The 22,551-nt window shown below is 41.1% G+C and overlaps 1 protein-coding gene across 1 annotated transcript in view; it reads left to right on the top strand.

The window, feature by feature from the left end:
• FMN2 (formin 2) overlaps window positions 1-22,551 on the top strand; it is a 157,473-nt gene that overhangs the window by 32,622 nt on the left and 102,300 nt on the right. Inside the window, exons 5-7 of the mRNA XM_083432083.1 lie at window positions 5,765-5,826; window positions 18,914-20,514; window positions 22,341-22,485. Of these exons, the coding sequence (XP_083288209.1) occupies window positions 5,765-5,826; window positions 18,914-20,514; window positions 22,341-22,485 (1,808 nt within the window). The remainder of the gene's footprint in view (window positions 1-5,764; window positions 5,827-18,913; window positions 20,515-22,340; window positions 22,486-22,551) is intronic.

The raw sequence follows: 22,551 nt of genomic DNA, 5'->3' as shown, positions 1-22,551 counted from the left end.
AACTTGGAATCATTGGTTTAGATCCAGAAACATGGTAGCTGTAAAAATTTAGTAGTGGTGCTTTCCCATAAACCTGTGCAAGAGCTAACAAAAGTGTGATGTGCAACACCTTACGGTAGCACACGTTTCAAGTAATAGTTGAAGAGACCACACAAGATTTTATGCACTCATGTGAATTTCAGTTTTGTTTAGTTTTTCATGCAAGGATCTTGTACCATGTCAGAAAAAGCTCTTATGTGCACAGAAGAGGGCTTCCATTCATGGAAGCCTTGCACCTTCATATCCAATCTAATAAATAAATAATTTTTATTTTATTTTAAAGCTGAGTTTTATTCTGTGACAGGAGTGTACATTCAGAAAAGATTTTGATGAAATGATGAAAAACGGCATTTTGTTTTATCGAACTACAGGTCTGTAACATGAGATGACATGAGCCACTGTGACTCTCTAGTAGTTTCTCCCTTCTCAAAGTCTCAGCATGAGTTTAGTCCTAAAACTCTCCAAAACCCAAATTTTCACTCAATAAGTACTTCTGTATCTGGGGAAGAAGACGGGAAGAAGAAGGTTCAGTATTCAAGTTAGAAAAAAATGAGATTCCAACTAAATATCAAGAAGAACTTTCTGAGAGTAGGAGCTGTTCAACAGTGGAACAGACTCCCACAAGAGGTGGTGGGCTCTCCTTCCTTGGAAGTTTTTAAGCAGCAGTTGGATGGCCATCTGTAATGTATGATCTAGTTGAGATTCCTTCTTGCAGGCAGTTAGACTAGAAGACTGTCAGAGTCCCTTCTAACTATGATTCAGCAGCTTCTCTTGGTATCCGTTAACAATTTTTCATTAGAGATTTTATTTCATATATTTCTAGCCCATATTTTATTCAATGTATTTCTAATCCAAATTCTCAAGGTGGCTGGCAAACATTGAAAGCTGCAAAAAGGGGAAAACCCAGTATATCTTTTTACAAATAACATCAAAAATTATTTCCAATTGTTACATTTGAAGCTTCAAAAGAATAGATGATTTCTCAGTGTCCATGGGATTTATTCTGCTTTCTGAACACCAGGCAGGAGGTGCATAATCATTCTGTCATCTACTTTAGCGTTGTGAAGTACCATTGACAACAAATGACAGGGCTTCTTCTCAGGTAGCAGCTACCAACCATCTAGTAGATGAGATTGCCATAGATGCTACCACTGCAGCTGCTGCCTCCTCCTTTATTTTTGTCTCCATGTCAAAATGGAGCAGAACCAGTAACCAAGCAAGGTGTTGTAGCACATGATGTGCATGGGCAGGCAGGGATATCTAATGGCTGTCTAGGCAAAGTGATTACCTTCCCATCCCAACATTTCCCAGGTGGCAGTGCACCAATGTGAATGCACTGAAGTATGAGTTCCAAATATAATATGGAAAACGTAAAGCTGTTTTCAAACAGTTCTTGGAGAAAGGTTGTATCTGAATTAAGGGTATGCCTATTGTTGATCATGCCGCTCCACAATTAGCACTGAATGGAATGTTCTTTCCCTTTTTTTTAATAAATATTTTTATTGATTTTCCAATATCATTCCAATAACAGCTTCATTATAACAATGCCACTTTTATCCAATTAATACAATTATCAAAACCAATTATTTATATACCAAATTATACAATTTAGTTAAAGTGGCCTCCTCACGTGCTAGATTTGATGGCTTCCTCTTTGTTTTTTTGTTTTCTGCATTCCAAAATCTTAATAATTTCAATTATTGCACTGAATGGGATTTTCTAACTGAATCCCTGGATCCAAACCCTAAAAGCTATCCAATATCTGTTGGATATACTTATGTACAATTTCCCCACAAGGCTATGAGCAGAAATGATATTAAATCAGCAGCCTGTGTGATGTCATGTTTAGATTTTTAGCAGGTCACCCAAATAGTTTGGCTCTTCATTGTACTGCACATTTAAAACACAGATGAAACAATTTGGTATTGGCTTTTGTTGTCCAAACTGATGTGAGTTAATGAAATTGCTCCTAAGTGAAAGTAATTTTGTGAACGGTTTTTTACATGCATGCTAATAGAAGATGAACAGGGTAAGTAATGGGCTATATAATGAATTTATATCATGAATTTAACAGGAAAGTTATGCTGTATGTAAATGAGAATAAATGAAATATGATAACAAGTCAGATAATCATTGTAACCTATTCAAAAATATCAGTCCTGGGGGTGGAATCCAGCTGGTGTTGCTCTGCTAGCAGAGGGCATTTCTCATTAGAACAAGGAAGGAGGCAATTTCTCTCCCAAACAGCCCCCTTCAGATCTGCTCAAAACTTATTTTGGGAGAGATGGAAGGTTGCAGTAACAAATGCCTCCCTTCGTTTTCTGCTAATGGATGCTTTCCATCATCAGAGCAAAACAAGCTGGATTCCACCCAGAAATGCTAATGGAAAATTAAACATCTTAATGCAAAATATTACTATACAGAGGTTTCTTACTTCCTTGTTCTACTGTTTTCTACTTTGTTGTTCCACTACTTGTTTTTCAAGGCATGTTTCTAAAGTGTATGCAAAGGTACATTTGTATGTACATTTTGCCACTGGGATTATATCTTAAGTTTATCAGGTTTCCATTTCAACAGTAGCAATTTGATTTTGCATCAGTAAAAATACTTTAATTGCAAGCATGTACGTGCAAGTGCATTAAAGGAGAGAAGCTGGTGCTCAAGTTTAGATGATGCGCATGCTTGCGATAGAAACTTCTGTCAGCTCTGTGAGCTTTCACTTCACCCACCTCCAGCCATTCTCAGAGCTTTTGTGATGTCACAGATGACAGGTGATTTTAGTAAAAAGAGGTCCTATTAAAATCCATGGGACATATTTCTAAGTAATGCAATCTGATCATGGTATAAAATTATACTAAGCAGGAGAGATTTCAAGCATCTTTAATATAGCTGTATGCCTGCCTGTTGGCTGCTGTATCACAAATGCCAATTGCATTCTGTATCCTGGGAAACCAATTAGTATTCACCCTTTCAACCAAAGCAGTGGCACTTTAAACAGCTTTTGAAAAAGTAAACTGGCCTGACCTATGTGAAATATAAAAATCAGAAAGTATAAGGCATGCAAAATATTATTTAATAATCCAATGTGAAAACATCTGCTTAGGTGAGGAAAAACAGATGGAAATAGGATAGCAAGATTTTACAAAGACTTAGGAGAGACTGCTGACCTAAGAATCAACAATAAATCATAGAGAAACAAAGGTACTCCTACTTATTGCCAAAATTCACATGGCCCAAGTGTTTGGTGTGAGGACATTATACTTGAGTCTAGAAGTCCTGGGCTACAAGCCCATCAATGGCAGTTGCTTTGGAAAAATGGAAGCAGATGGGGTATTTTTACCCAAGCATTTGACGGGTGAGTCTCTCCTGAATTACTGACATTGTCACAGTTTGCGTGGCAAATCCCCTCCCCCCATGTGAAATGAAGACATTGGACACATTATTTAAGGTTAATGGGCATAAAAGGCCACAACTTTATTGATTACAGGAATTGAAAGGTATTGGCCTTAGGCATTGGCTCCTATCGACTACCCGGCATGGAGACCGGGAAGGGTTATCCACAAGCCATGGGAGTCCTGTTGAAGTACACCAACTAGGATCCCACGGGTGTCACCGCTCGGGGGCGTGATGGAGGCCCTTACCTCCCTAGGTTTTGGACAAGGCAATGCCCCCCGGAGTCCTCTACCGGGCTACCCTTTTCCTTGGGGGAAGGTGATGGCGCTTCCTTCCCCCCTTCATTTGCATAACAATTACCCCTGCCAATAGACCAGGGAGAAGAACACAGGGAAGGAAATACAAACCGGTCAGCTGGAATGGGGCAAAGAGGGCGGTCCCCGGGCGCACCTGGCCTTAAATGGGCTAGGCCACGCCTCCCCCACCCGCCGATTGGTGGGCAGGGTCGCAGGCATGCCCAGGGATTCCCTTGTTCTCGCGGGGGCAGAAGGCCAGCCCCCACGTGTGTGGGAGGGGGTGGCCCGCAACCCCCTCTCCTCTCAAGTTTCGGAAATGGCTTTGCTGCAATGCATTGTTTTAGATGCAATAATGAATTTTGATTTAGATGTGGATTGTGTTTTTGCATTGTCTTTATTTAGTAGTGGGATTAAAGTCTGATGATGATGATCAACTCTAGTTCTTCCATGGTGAAAATGTCACATGTGAAAGTGCCTTATTCTGAGTCAAACCACTGGTTTATCTAGAACTGTGTGGGCACTAGCTCTTCAGGGCAACAGGCAGAGGTGTTTCTCAGTTCTGCTACCTGATTTTTTTTTTTTAAAAAAAGTTGGCTCACACCCAAGATCTTCTTGCTGCATAGCATGTACTCTACCACTGGGGCATAGCCCCCTTCAGTTGTGGCATATAGCTGTTATAAAAAGTTATCCATCGCACTTTTGGTCACATGGAGAGATAGTCACCTGTAGTCTCCAGCTATGTTGTCAAATACCTGCAGTTCTGGTACTACTTGACTCACCAGACAAAAGGCCACAGGTGTCAAGCTGGTCACACAGCGCTGCCATGCAAAGGTTTTAAACAAACCACCACTTGTTACATTGCTGTGCCCTTCCACCCAGAGACAGACACAAATGGAGGAATACACTCCTCAAACAATAAAATTGTATGCTTCTGATATACAATTTCTACTTTAAACTGCAGTGGGATAAAATCTGGATTTTCAGATAGTTTTAAAGTTTGTTTGTTGTTGCTCAAGATGCATATTATTGATAGTAGTAACAGTAACAACAACAGCAACAATTTGTTTACCACCCTTCATATGAAGATCCTAGGGCAGTTCACAACAGGGAGCCACGTTTTAGACATTCCCCCCCCCCCCAAAAAAAAAGATTGCCCAGGATTTTAACTGATTTTATATCTACTGCTTTTTGTATTTTTACTGTTGCTATGATAATTGCTTTTCTTTTTGATGTTTCTGGTCTCTTTTATATTTGTTTTGTGGTTCTCTTTTATAGGCCATCTTGAAAATCTAGATTAATAAAATTACTGTATTTTTTGCCCCATAGGACGCACTTTTCCACCTCTAAAAATGAAGGGGAAATGTATGTGCGTCCTATGGGGTGAATGCAGGCTTTCGCTGAAGCCTGGAGAGCGAGAGGCATCGGTGCGCAACAACCCCTCTCGCTCTCCCGGCTTCAGGAAGCTATCCGCAAGCCTTGGGAGCCCGCGGGAGTTCCCAAGGCTTGCGGATAGCAGCCTGTTCTGGGGGCTGGGGTCAGGGGAAGTTTGGGCTTCCCCCACCTCAGCCCCGCAGAAAAATACAAAATGAGAATGCAAAATACATAATAAAACCAAAACAATTTGATTTGATTTTGACTTGTTTCTAGGAGGTAATTTAATTATTGTTTGATTTTTTATATATTAATCTTATAATGTTATATATCTGATGCTATATATGTTGTTATATGATGTTATATATCTGATGCTAGCCGCCCTGAGCCCCTGAGGGTGGGCTATAAATAAATGTTTTATTATTATTATTATTATTATTATTATTATTATTATTATTATTAACAAAGCAATTATGCCCTTACACAAAGACATTAAAAAAGCTATAGAATGTTAATCACCTGAATTGAAGAGATATTTTTGACTGGTGCCTAAAGATAGGTAATGAAGGTACTAGGCAAGCCTCCCTGGGAAGAGCATTTCACAAGTTAGAGTATAGTTGCTTCTAACAGTGAAAGTAACTCTGAATATTTACTTTCCCGTCTAGGAAGTGAAACTGCCACTGTGGCAAGAGAGACAGAACATACAGAAGATGTTCGACAGGTACAGGTAAGTTCTTGGTAGAATAAACCTGTGGTTTGAACCTAATGACAAATAAGATCATGCTATGAATTAATCTTAACTCTTGTCCAATTCACATATGTGCATCCTTCATAGATGAAAACTTTAGGTTATTGAGCCCTTGACTCTCAGCTGTATGTGTGAGCTGACTCAGTTAGAAATACGTACTGTATTTGAGGAGATGTGAAGTGATATGAAAATGGTGATGATCTGACACCCCAAGAAGTAGAATGTAAGACAGAAGTGGTACATTGCTCCTCTGTTCATTTTCAACGAATCTCAGTGGTGCTCAGAAAGTGATGCTTTTCTTGCTGAGGAAAATATATAACATATCTCTGCCAATCCACTCTAGGACTCTCCAGCACCAAAAAAACCACAATGCCCATCCTAATCTGGTCATTCTTAAATGGATATATGTGGTCATCTTATTGCAGGCTTTGAAATTACCCCCTGGCCCAGCAACTCCACAGTTTTCAGTCGCTGCAACAATAGCCTCTGATGGTACCTACTGGCAATCTGAAACATTTGTTAGTGATATTGCATGACATCATCCATCCCAACCCCAAGCAGGGTACATTTTTTCTCTCACTAGACGTGAGCATCTTTCTCAAGCATACACTTAGCTGCAAACTCTAAAAAGAGGCACCTGACTCTTCCTTCTTACTGTTCTTCCTTCAGGAACTGTTTTTGCTTAAGAGATTTCAGTAAGAGGTCATCTATGTGTGGGACAGGTACAGAGCCAGAATAGTTTCACTAGAGCCTCCCCTCGCCCGTCTAGCTCCATGGAGCAACTCCTAACCCAGGTAATATATAGACAGGTCACTAGCCTGCAGCCTCAGCCTTATACAGACATGCATACTATCTCAAAATGCACAGCTCACATCAGGCCCACACAGTGAGCGGGGAGCCGGACACATTTGCTCCAGGCCTCAGAGAGCTAAGCTGGTTGAGGAGGCCTACCAGACTTACACTGTCATGCCAAGACAGTGCCTCCCAGCTGACTAAATGGGCAAAATGCCTGTGCCTGTCCTTATGCACTGCAAGCCTTCAATAGTAAAATCGGGACTAATGAGTACTAACATGTAGTGTCAGATCAGAGTAGGCAGTGGTGTCGCGGTGGCAAGTCTCATGGACAAGACTCCCACCCTGGGTCTCAGATAAGCTCTGCATAGACCTGGCTCACATGCATACTGTTGTAACACTTATCAGCCAGCTGAAAAAGCTTGTGTCTTTATTTGTGTCTTGAAAGTACAAATAGTATGCATTCAAACTGTTAAGTGTGGCTTGCTGCTGCGATCCACTTTCTGTTTGTGTGTGCTCCCTGTACATGCAGTGAGGTATTTTCTGTGTATGGTCAGAGAGACGTTCTGTCCTGTCCTTTTCAGTTCAATCTGCTGTAAGCTATAGGAAGAGTTTGGTAATCAACAACAACAAAAAACAACAGTAATAATTTATTTGTACCCCACCCATCTGACTTGGTTGCCCCAGGCACTCTGGGCAGCTTCCAACATATATAAGAACATTAAAAAGTATCTTGTTCCTACTGCTGTCCTATTATAGTACCAACATTGTACACTAACTTATTCAGGAGATGACATGCCTGCTTCTCCATTGTACATTTAGAATTACCTAACTAGAAGTGATGCTAAATGGGGCACATGGAGATTAAATTGGAAGGGAGGGGAATTTATTTAGGACCACAGCGTGTGAGGAAGGCTTTTAAACCATTTTCTCACCTGACACAGGCCCAATGAAAATTTCCCTTAAGCTGTAAGGGGAAGGTAGGGGAGAGCTCCCATAAGCAGCAAAGAAAGCTTTCTTTACAGGTGTTGCATGCCACCCCAATCTCTGAGTGGTGTGAGATTCCAGGTGTTCCACGCACATTAACCATGGTTTGTGTTTCCCTTTGGAAATGAGGCAAAGCGGAGACTGTGGTGTCTTTATGATATGGGTCATTTACACATACAGTGGTACTTCCTGTTGCGGACTGGATCTGTTCCGGAGGTCGGGCCGGATCCCAAGGTTTTCACAACCATAGGACCGCTTCTGTGCACGCCAAAACCCGGTAAAATACCTATGGGTTTGCCGCTTTCACAACCCGAATTTTACGTTACCTGAGGGCAACGTAAGCCAAGGTGCTACTATATATACAACCTGAACCTACGATGAAGGGGTTCACAGCATTGACACCCCAAGAGGGTTCTGTTTCTCCCATAGCTGCAGCCTTGGATGCAAACAGAAATCAACCATCTCTCCAGCTTTTCTGCCTTTAACAGCCTGCAACCTTTCCCCTCCTATCTTTCCCCACCATAGCAAACTATAAATGTTTCAAACTCTGCCTTTGTCTTCTAACTAACTCTGAGTTGAGGGAGGGGCCCCTCCCATTTGCTGCCTGTCACAAAGCCCCCTCTCTTTGGCTTCCCTAATAGCTCATCATCTTCTGTCTGTTCTCCTAATGGTCCATCACCCCAGGCAATTTGCTTATCAGGAATCTGGCCTGACTTATATTTTAACATTTGCAGAATCAAGGGGTTCAGTGTCTGGTACCCAGAAACTCATAACAGGGTGGTGGTGTCTGAAACACTTAATACAGTGGTACCTTGGGTTAAGAACTTAGTTCGTTCTGGAGGTCTGTTCTTAATCTGAAACTGTTCTTAACCTGAGGTACCACTTTAGCTAATGGGGCTTCCCGCTGCCGCCGCTCTGCCACTGCACAATTTCTGTTCTCATCCTGAAGTAAAGTTCTTAACCCGAGGTACTATTTTTGAGTTAGCGGAGTCTGTAACCTGAAGCGTTGGTAACCCGAGGTACCACTGTACAGGGGAGTCTGGCACCCACAGACTCATAACACAGCGCTAATAGCTGGGTGTGGTGGTTCATAATTACTGCAGGGGGGGGGAAGGGTTCAGACCCCTCCCTGTGTAACTTGATCCTGATGAAAATCTGCCCCTCCCCTGCAGCAGTTCTTAATGATAAAAGAAGCAAATAAACGAATACAAGTTCAAGTGACACATTTAGCATCGTATTTTTGTTTGGCTTTAAACCAGCTCATAACCTCATTTGAAACTTCATCATTTGGAATTTTTTGGGGGTGGGGAGTGGGGAACCAATTTACTCTGGAAGTTTCTCTGAATCCCATGACCGGAACACACTGTATTCACTTATTGGTGTAGATTTGCTTTATCCATAAGGGAAAGCATGCTATTTTCTGATCTTGGTTAGTCTCACAATAACCCTGTTAGGTTACAAATGTGGAATAGAGACTGAGACTGTGGCTTGGCTGATGAATGTGCTGACAGCAGCTTTGGACACTGAAAAAAGCTGGGGTAGAGGAAGTGCAAGTGAGTTGTATCTTCTTTTCTTTTGCTTTTTTTGGATGTTTAAAACCAAGGGTGTACACTTTTCAACTTTCCAGGGCAGTTCTGGGCCAAAATTCTGAAAGGTGGGAGTGTACCCTTGAAAATTAGGTCAGATATTTCACTCAGAAAATTTCTACACAATAGGTACATGTGTTATATACATGAATGCAGTTTGAAAAACACCACTATAACTATTCATTTCCATACCTCCAAGATGAGCGTGCAGAAGAGGCTGATTTAGGTTACTTCCACCAACCTTTAAAACCCTACCCTGCTCCCTTCTGCCTCACTGTGCTTCCCAAATTTTATGCTCTTCTCTGAAGCTGAGACAGTGCATCTTTCTCCTTACAGGGAACAATGCATGAGCTCACCTTGGATAGTTGAAGAAAATGGCAGCAGAAGAACTGCAGCTCACTTGTTCTTACCCTACCATGTTAATTTTGAATGTCTGAAGCTGATATGAGTCCTTAGTTCTTCTGGCATTTGCAGGTCGTTGGTGGCACTGTGGGTTAAACCACAGAGCCTAGGACTTGCCGATCGGAAGGTCGGCAGTTCGAATCCCCACGACGGGGTGAGCTCCCGTTACTCGGTCCCTGCTCCTGCCAACCTAGCAGTTCAAAAGCACATCAAAGTGCAAGTAGATAAATAGGTACCGCTCCAGCGGGAAGGTAAACGGCATTTCCATGCGCTGCTCTGGTTCGCCAGAAGCAGCTTAGTCATGCTGGCCACATGACCCAGAAGCTGCACGCCGGCTCCCTCGGCCAGTAAAGTGAGATGAGCGCTGCAACCCCAGAGTCGGCCACGACTGGACCTAATGGTCAGGGGTCCTTTTACCTTTACAGTGATCCTGCAGTATACAAATCATACTGTGTTTTCGTTATAGCTGTCTGGCTTCATTTTACATTATATTATTCTAGTTTTCGGCTTGCTTTTTAAAATGATTGCCCCATCCCAACCCAAGTAATCTTTATATATCAAGTTCTTGCTGTATTCCAGTTTCAGAAACTGTCCCATCATGGCCGAGTTCATTTTGGTTACAGATATGAAGTTCCTCCACATGCCAAATACTTGTCATGAAAAAAAGAAGTTATGAATCTGCCATAAAGCTTCCAAATATATATTGTTCTTCTCAGATTATAGGCCCTGTTGGAACCCATGGTACCTTCTTTGGATTTGGCAGTTTTTAGACACTGAAGACATACTTATCCTGTATGATTTATTCATGTATTTTCCAGTAATATGAAAATAAAATGTTGACTTTAGAAATCTCTAGTGAGCAAGGCTTTTTGGAACATAATGTTAAAAGCTTTCTGCTCCATCACAAGCCTTTAAGCAGGGCCTCTCTTATTTTATCTTTTTGTACAGCACCTAAGAATTGAAGGTACAATACAAAGATTTATATTTTGGCTGAAATACTGTGCACAGTTGAGTTCCCACTGTGTTTGAATATATTTTGAAGTGTCATTGTGCAGGGTGCAAGCTTTTAAACTAGATTTTAAAAGCACTTCTAAAAATATTATTTTACTGTTTATCATGAAAACATAAATTGCGTGTGTAGGTCCCCAGGCCACCCCTCAAATAACTTCACACATAACACGTAATTTAGTTTTAGTTTTTGGGCACTATTTTGGCCACAACTTTATTAAAATACAAAATCAGTGAGTGGTTGTTTAGACATTGGTTATGACTATCTGTCCCCCCGCCTGGGACAGAACTGGCATCCCGAGGTCCGATCGGTAGCCAGTAGAAGAGAAAGTCAAACTGGGGGGTCACCTGAGCTAAGCGTCGGACCCACACCGCTCTCCCCAGCAGCTCCCCGAAAGCTTGCCTGCCTGGTCCTATGACAAGGATTCCCATGACAGGGATTGGGCGGCCCTGGTCCCATGACAGGGATTGGACGAAATCATGGCAAGCCCCAGGATTCCTTTAACGGAATTCCCTTCAGCGCAATAGGAGGGGCAGGCACCGCCTGTTCAGACCCCTCCACCACCAGCATTTATAACCAATGCCTAACCGCAACCTTACAAGTTGTGACGAATTGCTGAGTAGTAGGCAAAAATCAAATGGCACAGCCAATCACCAAATGGCAAAATTCCTACTAGGCCCCTGCGCCAAGGCAGACGACCCCATGACAGGCAAAGCAAGGTCAACCGGAAAAGAGGGCGGGTGGGCGGGTGATCCGATGCACTCTGCAAAGAGAAAGAGAAACCAGAGTGCACCAATATTTAAAGACTATGGTCCCACCCACCCAATTTGCAACATATAATTTGCCCCAGCAACCCGGTTATCCAATCACAAATGCCAGGCAATAACTATTAACCAGCCTGGCAACAAAAGGCCTGGCCCGGTGGCCCACACCGCAACACGTGCTCTCATTTATTGGAGAACACGCTTTATCTCTTGAATGCTGCATTTAATAATAATAATATTAACAGACTATTATTTCTTTCTAATATAATTAAAATTTGTACTAAGCAGCATCTCCAAAGGCAAATAGTAGCACTGGTGGAGTAGTTTTCAGGAGGAAACTGTCATGATAGCATTGAGACTCTGGTGGCTTTTTCTTCAAAATAAAAGTGGCCATTTTAAGCATGCTATTTTGAAAGTTTGGATTAATGCCATGTCTAGATTGGCCTTAAATTGTGCTAATTCACTTTGAAATAAATAACTGGAATGTAAGTTAATCAGTGGGTCTTAAATGTGACTAACAGAGACCTACATTGGCTCTCAGTATGTTTCCAGGCACAAGTCAAAGCATTGACTTGTGCCTCTAAACCCTAAACGGCCTTGGGTCAGTATACTTGAAGGAGCATCTCCACACCCATCGCTCAGCCTGAACACTGATGTCCAGTGCTGAGGGTCTTCTGGTGGCTCCCTCACTGTGAGAAGTAAAGTTACAGGGAACTAGGCAGAGGGCCTTCTTCATAGTGGCGCCCGCCCTGTGGAATGCCCTCCCGTCAGATGTCAAAGAAATAAACAACTATCTGACGTTTAGAAGACATCTGAAGGTAGCCCTGTTTACGGAAGTTTTTAATGACTGATGTTTTAATGTATTTTTAATCTTTGGTTGGAAGTCGCCCAGAGTGGCTGGGGAAACCCAGCCAGATGGGCGGGGTATAAATAATAAATTATTGTTATTATTATTATAGACTGCATATGGGAGAAAGGAAGCAGAGAAGGGGAAGGACTCTGGGATTGACGAAAAGAAGCAGCATTAGTCTGTGAGAGATGGATGTTCATTGGGGCATTTCACATGGCAACATCATGAAGGAAATATGACTTAACAGATATTTCGAGTGACCAAATGAACAAAAAACTTCACCCTATTTTCCAAGATGATTTAAGGCTCCTTGTACAACCTTAATGTCTCCAGTGCTGTATCATTTATAATTAATAATCACTCTAGATATTTAAGTGTTATATAATTTATAATTAACAAATGTATCTGTGAGAATCCCATATTGATTCCTAGCACAATTTTTTATTGCAATTGAATCAGATTGGCTAACTGAGCTGAACTAAAGCTGTATCAAAAAACGCCATCAATTTATGAGAATGCTTTAAAAGAGAATGATCTGTAGAGTCCTTGTTCAAACACTAGATGGCAGCTACAGATTTAGAAATGAGTTCCGCAAATCCAATCGACATTGTTTTTCCTCTGTAAAATTTGATATTTCTCAATGGGAATATGTATTTATCTGAGTCAGACATTTGTGGCTGCCTGAATTAGTGCAGTTCTGTCTCTGTTCAGTCATCATGATTGGTAACTTGTCTTGAACACTATTCCTGTAATTCCTGTAAAATGGGGAAGGAATGGGCCAAGTTGCCCAGAGTACCTGTCCAGTGCACAAGTGCACAAGTGCACACAAATTTGTTTATTTAAATTTATTTAAAACGTTTATACCTCGCCTTTCCTCAGCAATAACAATTTAAAAAACAGTTTGACAATAACAAAATAAAGCAGCCATAAAACACTAAAATGGAGGAAAAGGATAAAAAAATACAAAGGAAAGAAGCAACTACAGTTATCTCCTTCAACCAGTCTTGTCTTGTCTATGCTTCTCATTTTCTTGCTTCTATTAGGATAAATTATCCACATACTGAAATTAGTATTGCAGGTCATTTGAGTATGAGAACTAAAGGATTTGATAACCAAGATGAAAGAGATGAAATCAACAGAAAAAGGGAAAGATTGTGGTTTTCTTTGTGAGAGAAACGCAAATAGAACTGGCCAATATTTGAGATTCTTAACAGAATAAAATTCAGGATATTGAAAGTTGCAGGAACATATTTGTTATATAGACGCAAGTACCAGCTACAAAATTTGGTTGTGCTGCCAATGTGGAAATATAAGTATTTATTTTATACTGTTCTTTGCAGTTCTCTAGAAGTTAATCAACATCTTTAACTTCTTAGCTAAATAATACCTTCATACTGAGGTTATGAATAGGAAGAGGGTTTTCAGGACAGATACATCTGAGAGTTTATGCCAATATGAAAATTGAAGGCACCTAAAAAATTGTAGTTTGTGTTTATGTGGACCAATTTCCAGAGTATGAAATACTTGGACAACTAAAATGAAGGTGATGATAGCCAAAACTATTCTGACCTTTCCAAATGTTTCTAGCATCTGTTGTGCATTTGATTACAGCACAAAGGTGTACAATGGACGCAAAGTAGAGGGTCTGATTCTTAGAAAGCTGCAGGGTGGGGCACTGACATGCATCTGGCTGGAGCATCATAAGAGCTACACCCATATGAAGGGCTTGAGTCATACGTGGAGGAAGGCAGTATGCAAGGAGGCTTCTAGGCTCTTTGCATTCTTGATGGAATTTCAAAGCCAGGATGGATAATAATTTAATTATGAATTGAATTGGGAGGATTGCCGTCTCTATTTACTGTATTTATTTTATTTACTGAAGTAATGAAAAACCATTTTTATTTATATTTTGAAAAGGAGAGTACTTAAAACGTTGCGAGGAAATGATATAGCAGTTGGGTGGAGATCTTTTGTTTCCGTGCCAGACATATGGTACTTGTCTGTTTCCTGTGCAGGATAAACATAAATTTCTAACTGGCTAATAAGGGTGGATTTGCATATGCATTGCACATGCCTAAACTCCTAGGCATGATATTGGGTAAGTATGCCATGATGCATATGGATTTGTATAGATCACAGGTGTCCTCCCCACTGGTTTTCTAGAGAACAACAAGGTACCTCGGCAGATTACCTGGGCAAGTTCAGTGCACGTGGAAAGATGCTTTCACTCTAGCAGCACAGATCATCTAGGATACCATGCATCAAGACATAAAGCAACTTGTGTTCTGCATTACAGACAAACAATCAAGAAATGAAATCAGTGCTTCCCCCTAATGGAGAGATTTAATAGATGATTGATTTTTCAGGCTGATTTCCCAGCCAACTTGGTATGCAGGAACCCACAGTGGTTGACAACTGCCTGCCAAGGCAGATTTGAAACTAATGATTCTGCAAAATTGGACTTTTCTGTCTGTACACTGCATTTGTTATATCTAGGCAAGCCTTCTTTATTGCCCCAAGAAGCAGCTTTTAGCTTCTCTGCATTTGGCAATTCAGAGTAATGAGATGGATTTTATTTAATTTTCTCAGAGCCAGTCTTTTCTATCAGTGCTTTCGGATTTTTTGCCCACCTTTGGTATCACTAAAAACAACCTGTGGTTGCGGGCTCTATCTCTATGGAAACGAAAAATGTGGTGTTTGTATTGTACCAGAGTAGACAGACATAATTATACATAATGTTAAGTATAGTCAATGTGATATACAGAATGGATTGGATCCAGAGATGTGCTGTGCGAGCAGAAAGCAATTTCCACTTGAGCAAGATTGTCCTGCCAAATTCCCCTGATTTCCCGGTCCCACTTCATTCCCCCTTTCCCGTTGCCATTCCAGGCCTTAGGGGAGCCAGGAGGGCTGTAGTGGTGGGCAAGCAGCCATGAAGGCCAGTGAGGAGCAAAGTCTTTTGCTTGCTCTTCTTTAGAGCCAATCCAAATAGTAATTCAACTACATCAAAATAGTTGCTTCCTCCATCACCACCACTCTGCCAGTCACTCCAGTATATCTTCATGGTAGAGATTTAGCTTGAGCTGTGTTTAGGAATCTGTTATTTATACTGAGGCTTCACTCATCCTGGAAAACAGAGATTTATTTGAAGGCATTTCCTCCAGCATTATCTGGTTTAAACCTTGCTGTAAATGCCAGCATCTTTATTCTTATGTGTGTCTGGCTTTATAAAATCAAGGAGTGTGTGCACATAGCAGAGAACCTCAACTTTTTCACATTGGTGATAGATTTGTACTGTCTTAAGTGACAAGCTGAAAGGCCTGCTCCATCCCCAAAATCAAAACGACCAGCTTTTCAAAACAGAAGTAACTTAGTTTAACTGTTTGATTACATAAGTGGATATTGAATATTATTGCTGTTAAACTTTAAAAGTTCTTTAAGGCTCCTAGAGACTTTGATATCTACAAAGGAGACCTGAGAGATCAACGTCTAATTTTAACCAGACAAAAGAAACTGTCTTCAATTAGAAATGCCATCTTTTATGTGCCTTATTATTTAATAATAATTTCTTTTATGTTGGAATTGGTTAGTATGGGTATTATAAAATTAAAGAATGTGGCCAATCCCGTGTTTTCCTCTTTGGCTGAACTCAGAGGGGGAAAATCCGTCTTTCCACAAATGAGATTTTTAGATAGTGTAAACTGAATTAATCTTTGTAAAGGACATTCTAGAAGTTATCTCAAAAGCAAGCCAATTTGTATGTAGAAGGTTATTGTCTTGTTTTCCCCCCCTTGAAGCAGACCTTTCATCTCCTTGGTGGATAGATAGGTTCTAAGAAAAATTAAAAGAGGCAAGATGTTCTCTCTGCAAAAATAAAATATTGGAAAAGATTTTGGGGGGAAGGAGGGCTAAAACAAAACTCTTGGAACCTATAACTAAGCAAATAATTAGTTTGTGAAACAAATTCTACTAAAGCCCTTTCCCACTTTTTTTTTTTTAAAAAAAACCCTATTTAGCTCAGGTGTTTAGATTGCTCTGGCATTTTTCAGCCCCAGCCCTTTAAATATTCCTTTAATATTAATACCCATTTAATGGATAAGTTAATAGACTACTTCTAACTGTTTTGAGAGTTAGAGACCAGTAGGGAGCTAATACAGATGGTTGTATTAGTCCACTCTAATGGTTATATAAGGAGGCATCCACTTTTATTTGCATGTTGAATAAAGTTGGAGCATAACATTACTTGGTCATGATTTGATTTGATACCCATTTTGTAGTCTTATCTACACAGAAATCCTGAAAATGAAACCTTCATGTCTTAAACTGTGCCTTTTTGCCATGTGGGCAATAGGACTTCTATGGTTTCAGCTGTGTTTTACCTGTTGACTGACATGGACCTGTTTGAGTTTGGGACTGGAGGAACTGAAGGAGCATAAAAGGCAACATAGCTTTCTTCTTTTGGGGCCACAGTAGCAATATTACCATTTTCACATCGTCTGTGAGTTTCCATAGCAATGGACTGCCCATCCATTTGTGCCAGGTTTATCTTGTAAATAGTTTATTTTTTATTTTATTTATTGTATTTTTATTTATATACTTTTATTGAAAAACATAGTTTAAAATATATAGTCACAAAAGCAATACAGCTTAAATCCCTCAAACCAGCTCATCTGTTCCAAACAGCAGTGTTTTAGTATATAAGCAATGAGATAAATAACCTTTTGAACTCCTGGCGTATGCTTGTGTTTCACCTCTATAACTCTGTTCTTTTATTTTTCATTAAAACAACAACTCTCTCTCTCATTCTCTCTTTGCTTTACTTGAAGGCTAGGAAATAGTTGCTGGGTTTCAATATTCTCATACCTTTCCTTTCATAAACAATGGTATAAAGCTAAACTTTCAGATGAAAGATGAGTTTGAGCTTTTGCATGTAATTTGGAAAGCCCCTTCATTAATGTTGATTGTTTATCTTTTTTTTTTACATTAATTTGAAGTGTCAGCCTATAAACATTGCAGTCTTTGGAAACAGCCTTGTTTGTGAAACAAATTCCTACAAGTTTGTGGTTTTATAATCATTTACTGCTTATGAATTCCAAAGGAATAATCACATTAGTCCATAAGCAACAAGACACACTTGTAGTATTGGGCCCAACTCCTGTCAAGTTGGGAGTGAAGCAGAGGCAGAGATGAAGGAAGGGAAACAAGTCTAGCAAGGTCAGAGTCTCCCAGTTGCTCAGGCCAGCAAGCAGCCCAAACCTGGAAGCCTTTATAAGGGCCAGGGGAGAAGAGGCTTGAATTGCTAATCTGGCTGGTGCCCATGTAGTTCAGTCCTTCAAACACAAACAGGTAGGTACACACAATCAGGAATCCTTGTGGACATAACACAGGAGGACCCAGGTGCAAGGCCCTCTGCATGGGAACATTCTCTGTTGGGTAGATGAATTGAGCAAGTACAGCAAGAAGGATATCCTAAGCAACCTATATGCAGTTGAAGTAGGATGAAGATCAGGCATTACCGGTTATTTTCCCACAGGTTTTGGTAGAAAATGCCCCAGTTCTCAATGAAGTTGGCTGTTGCGGATGGAAAGTCATCCACAATAAACCGCCTGATCTCTAATGTGCCTCTCATGTTTCTGGCTGTAGATGTCAAGGATTAGATGTGTCTTTTCTGAAGCTTTTATGATATATTATACATTGATCAGCATTAGTGCTGGCTGACATTCTGTCTTGTTTTCTTTTTTTATGTCTTTCTAACAAAGTGAATACAAATGTCTGTTTTCCCCCTGAAACAAAAACGCACACCCCCATGATTTTAATTGGAAACTTAATGAATGAGAAACTGGCACAAAAAGCTGTAATTGGAGAAATAAACTAAGTTATCCTTTAGTCTCTTTCCATCGTACTGTTTGGAGCCTTGGATAGTTGTTCTTTGGCTATTTTCAAACATCACAATTCAAAGTGGCTCCAGTGGTAAACACAGGCTTACTTTGGCATTCCTATAGCCCGTCATTTGCTCCAGGGTGAGTGATCTCAAGCAACTAATGCATGGATGTTAATCAATCAAAATAAGCTTTACTTTTATGGCAGAAGGAACACATGACTAGTCTCCAATACCATTTGGGATATAGATGTTGCATGTCTGTAATGCTTTTATCTGATCAGCTTGGTGAAATCCAGTCTCCATGAAAGACCAGAAACAAATTCCAATTACCCGAATTGGGGCCACATTATGAGTGACTCTCCTTGGCTTCCATTCAGGAATCTAGTGAATCCACAGATTTAATTATACAAGCCTTAAAAAAAAGAAATTTAGTTTCTACCTCTTGTTGCAAAGTTTAAAAGGTCCATGTTATGTTTGTGTCAAAGTTATGAAAAAGAGAGAGAATATTTGGAATGGTAGGCCTCAAAACATGCAAAACCACAATTTCTTTTGTAATGCACCTAAAAGCATGTATCTGCGCCATACAGAGCAGATGAGCAACTTTTAAAAATGAATGTGTGAAGTAGCCCTCAATGGTTAGATCTTTCCAATGTTCTGATGTATTCACAGAGTTGTAATTAATTTTTATAGTTCCATCTTAAGTCTCTGTGAACATTCTCTCTCTCTGCTGGAAAATACCACATTTTATTTTTTTATGTTGACTTTTCTTATCTTTTTCTTTTTTTCCCCCATTAGGAAGATGTTGCAATGAAATCGGAAGAGCGGGCAAGCGAAATTCAGCGACTTGAGCAGACCATACAGGACCTGAAAACAAAAATTGCAGAGTTAGAGAAACAGTTTCCAGCGGCAGAGGTGCTGATTTCTAGTAGTAGTCAGTGGAATGAGAGCACGCAGCCAACGCCTGAAGGATTCTCTAATGCAGCTCTTCAAGAACATACATTAGGTGCCCTTCCCAAAACTATAATTACAAAATCTGTGCAGACTTCACCAACAGATGATTGTTTAACACACACAATGCCTTCAGCCAACACACTGCCACAAGCACCTCTGCACCTCAAAGGGGATCAACATCAAGGGCCAACTCAGCCATTGCCAACACTTGAGCCACAACCCACCTTTTGCTCTGAAATATCTTTAGTCCTGTCTCCAAAACGGATTTCAGTACAGTTGGATGCTGCCCAGGAGAAACTAACTACGTCACAACCTTCAGGACCTGATGCTAATTTGTCATCACCTTTGTGTCAAGAGGAATTGGTACCATCAGCTTCCCACCCAGCTCTAAGCACTGAAAGTATTACTTGCAGTGAACATTCCCCTTCCTTATCCTCTCATCCCACAACTGGACTGTCTGCTTCCCTGCCTGGAGCAGGAGACTTATTTTTAACTTCATCCACGTCTAGTTCATGTGTACTGTCTTCGTCGTCCCTACCTGCCTCAGGGTATTCCCTGTCTTTGCCCGGCGCAATGCCCCCTCCTGCCCCACCATTGCCTGTTGAAGGGATTCCTCCTCCACCACCTCTGCCTGGAATGGACATGCCTCCACCTGCTCCTCCTTTGTCTTTTGCAAGCATCCCTCCTCCGCCTCCATTGCCTGGAGCTGGAATGCCTACAGGCATCCCACCTCCACCACCTCTTCCTGGAAGGGAAATGTTACCTGCTCCCCCACCTTTGCCAGATATTGGAGTGCCACCACCACCACCTTTGCCAGGAGCAGCTATTCTTTCCCCCCATCTTGTGCCAGCTGTGGCAGCTCTACCGGGAATGGGAGTGCCACCACCTCCACCTTTGCCAGGCATGACGGGACCTCCCCCTCCACCACCCCTACCAGGAATGGGAGTGCCACCACCTCCGCCTTTGCCAGGCATGGTGGCACCTCCCCCTCCACCACCCCTACCAGGAATGGGAGTGCCACCACCTCCACCTTTGCCAGGCATGACAGGACCTCCCCCTCCACCACCTCTACCAGGAATGGGAGTGCCACCACCTCCACCTTTGCCAGGCATGACGGGACCTCCCCCTCCCCCACCTCTACCAGGGATGGGAGTGCCACCACCTCCACCTTTGCCAGGTGTGGTGGCACCACCCACTCCCCCTCCCCCACCTTTGCCTGGTGCAGGAGCTCCCCCTCCTCCACCACCACCGTTGCCTGGTATGGGTGCGCCACCTCCTCCACCTGCTGGCCTTCCACAGCTTCCTGGGTTTCTTCCCCCTCCCTTGCCAGCTGGTTTATTTGTAATGGGGATGAACCAGGAAAAAGGTAGCAGGAAACATGCAATAGAACCTTCTCGACCAATGAAGCCTCTTTATTGGACAAGAATTCAGCTTCATAATAAAAGGTAACAAACACGCCAGAAATGTTTGGTTGGTAGCTTTTGCAATCAGATCATGTTATACTAAGAACTGAAAAATACCAGCATCCCAAAGTCACTGCCTGCCCGCCCCCCTGCCCGGCATTATATACTGATAAACCATCTTTTATAATGCTTAATTTTTTGTGCTTGTTTTTGTGTGCTTTGAGAGAACGTTAGGAAGAAGTGTTTTGCTGTGTATTTTAACAGTAAAAGTTACCAGGTGGCATAGACCATATTTGGCTTGGTCAAACACTAATAATTCCCAGGACAGCAATGTGTATTATCTTTGATTCTGAATCAGATGTAACTATAACATATACGTTTAATGCAAATTGCACTTTCTCATGGAGCTTTCAAAGATGTTATCTTGGGTGGCCAATTCATACACATGTGGCAAATTCCACTGTATGCCCTTGGTGCTATCATTTGGCACATTTACCTGCATCCAGAACCCCATGGAGAAAATCTCTTCATATGTACATGGCCACACAGGATTATGACTTAAAAAATATATCAGCATGTTGGCAGGAAGTGGTCCAGTACAGGTATGAAAGTACTTCAGTTGCATGAGCAACCTGGACAAATTGTGGGAATACAAAATTGCAGTCACATGTATAAACTAGCCCCGCAGTTCTTGTATTATGGCAGGGATAAGGGAACCTATGGCCCTCCAGATGATGGAGTACTATAACTCCCATCATTCCTGACCATGGACCATGTTTGTTGGTACTGATGGGAGTCCGGAGTCCACCAATTTAACGAGGGTTAAAAGTTCCTCACCTCTGCAAAGTAGAGTATAATGCACGTACTTGGAGGCACACACTTTATTATTGTTCCGTCTGCATTGAAAACAGGTTCCAGGACTGAGTTCTATCAGGCACAAATTCAGGCACAAAGAGAAATATTTGGGGATATTGAAGAGTGGCTGTGGAAGAGGTTTTCTAGTTTGCAATGTGGATAAAATAGGCTGTTGTTGCAGTGCATTGTCATCTCTGGTGCGACTGTGGGGATGGAATTCAGAAAGTTTCATGGAATTATTTTCATTTATTTTTCCTCTGAGCAACAGAAAACTAAACTGAGGTTCTTTGTGTGATTTTCTGCTTGTGTCCACTACTGTGTGCATCATACCGTTCCCCCACTTTTCTTACCTTATAATAATAAAAGTCAAGTAGGGAAAGAAGAGCTAATTGATTCAGAATGTGTTGCTAACATCACTCTTATTAAGAGAAAAGAAACAATACAATCTGTCCTCACAGTGCAAATCCATTTCAAATATGAACCAAAGGCAGCATAAGCTGTGCACTGATTTATGAAGTCTGTGACAAAATAGTTCTAGTTAACCAAAAATTGCCCTGTGTAAACATTATGCTAGGTTTTGTGAAAGTGTTTTCTTTTCATTCTTCTCCCTTTTGCCTTTTCAGCTTAATTAAACTTAATGCTAATCTGCAAATACTTATTTTCTAGATCCTCTCACCTTTCTTGACTATTGACATAGTGACTTTGATCAGAAACCGTCAGATAGAAATCTTAATATTCCTTAAATTATGGCCTGCATATCTCTGTTTTTGTTTCTCTATGAAACCAGTTCCCTACTAAAAAAGTATGTTTTACAGAAAATTTGCAACTTACTTTAATATGGAAAATAGGGGTCTTCAATATTTCTGTATTTTTTCTTGAGAAGTCCAGGTTTAACTAGAAGAAAAAGAATGCTACTTTTAGCAGCTTAAATTATTTATTATCTATCGTTATTCTACCATTTTGTGATTCTTTAGTCTGACATTGTCCTACATAGGTCTTTTGCTTAACTTTAGAGATTCTAGTACTTCACTTGTGTGGGAGAAAATTGAAGAGCCTTCCATAGATTATCACGAATTTGAAGAACTGTTTTCTAAGACAGCTGTTAAAGAGAGGAAGAAACCCATTTCGGACACCATCACAAAGACAAAGAACAAACAAGTGAGTACACTCTTGCAATCTTTCTTTGGTGAACAATCCTTTTGTAGGAAAACATTGGCCACCCCT

This window comes from Podarcis tiliguerta (assembly GCF_965153285.1).
Source record: "Podarcis tiliguerta genome assembly, chromosome: 3".
NCBI classification, from domain to species: Eukaryota; Metazoa; Chordata; class Lepidosauria; order Squamata; family Lacertidae; genus Podarcis; species Podarcis tiliguerta.
Note: the sequence above shows the minus strand (reverse complement) of the source record. Positions and strands in the feature narration are given on the sequence as shown.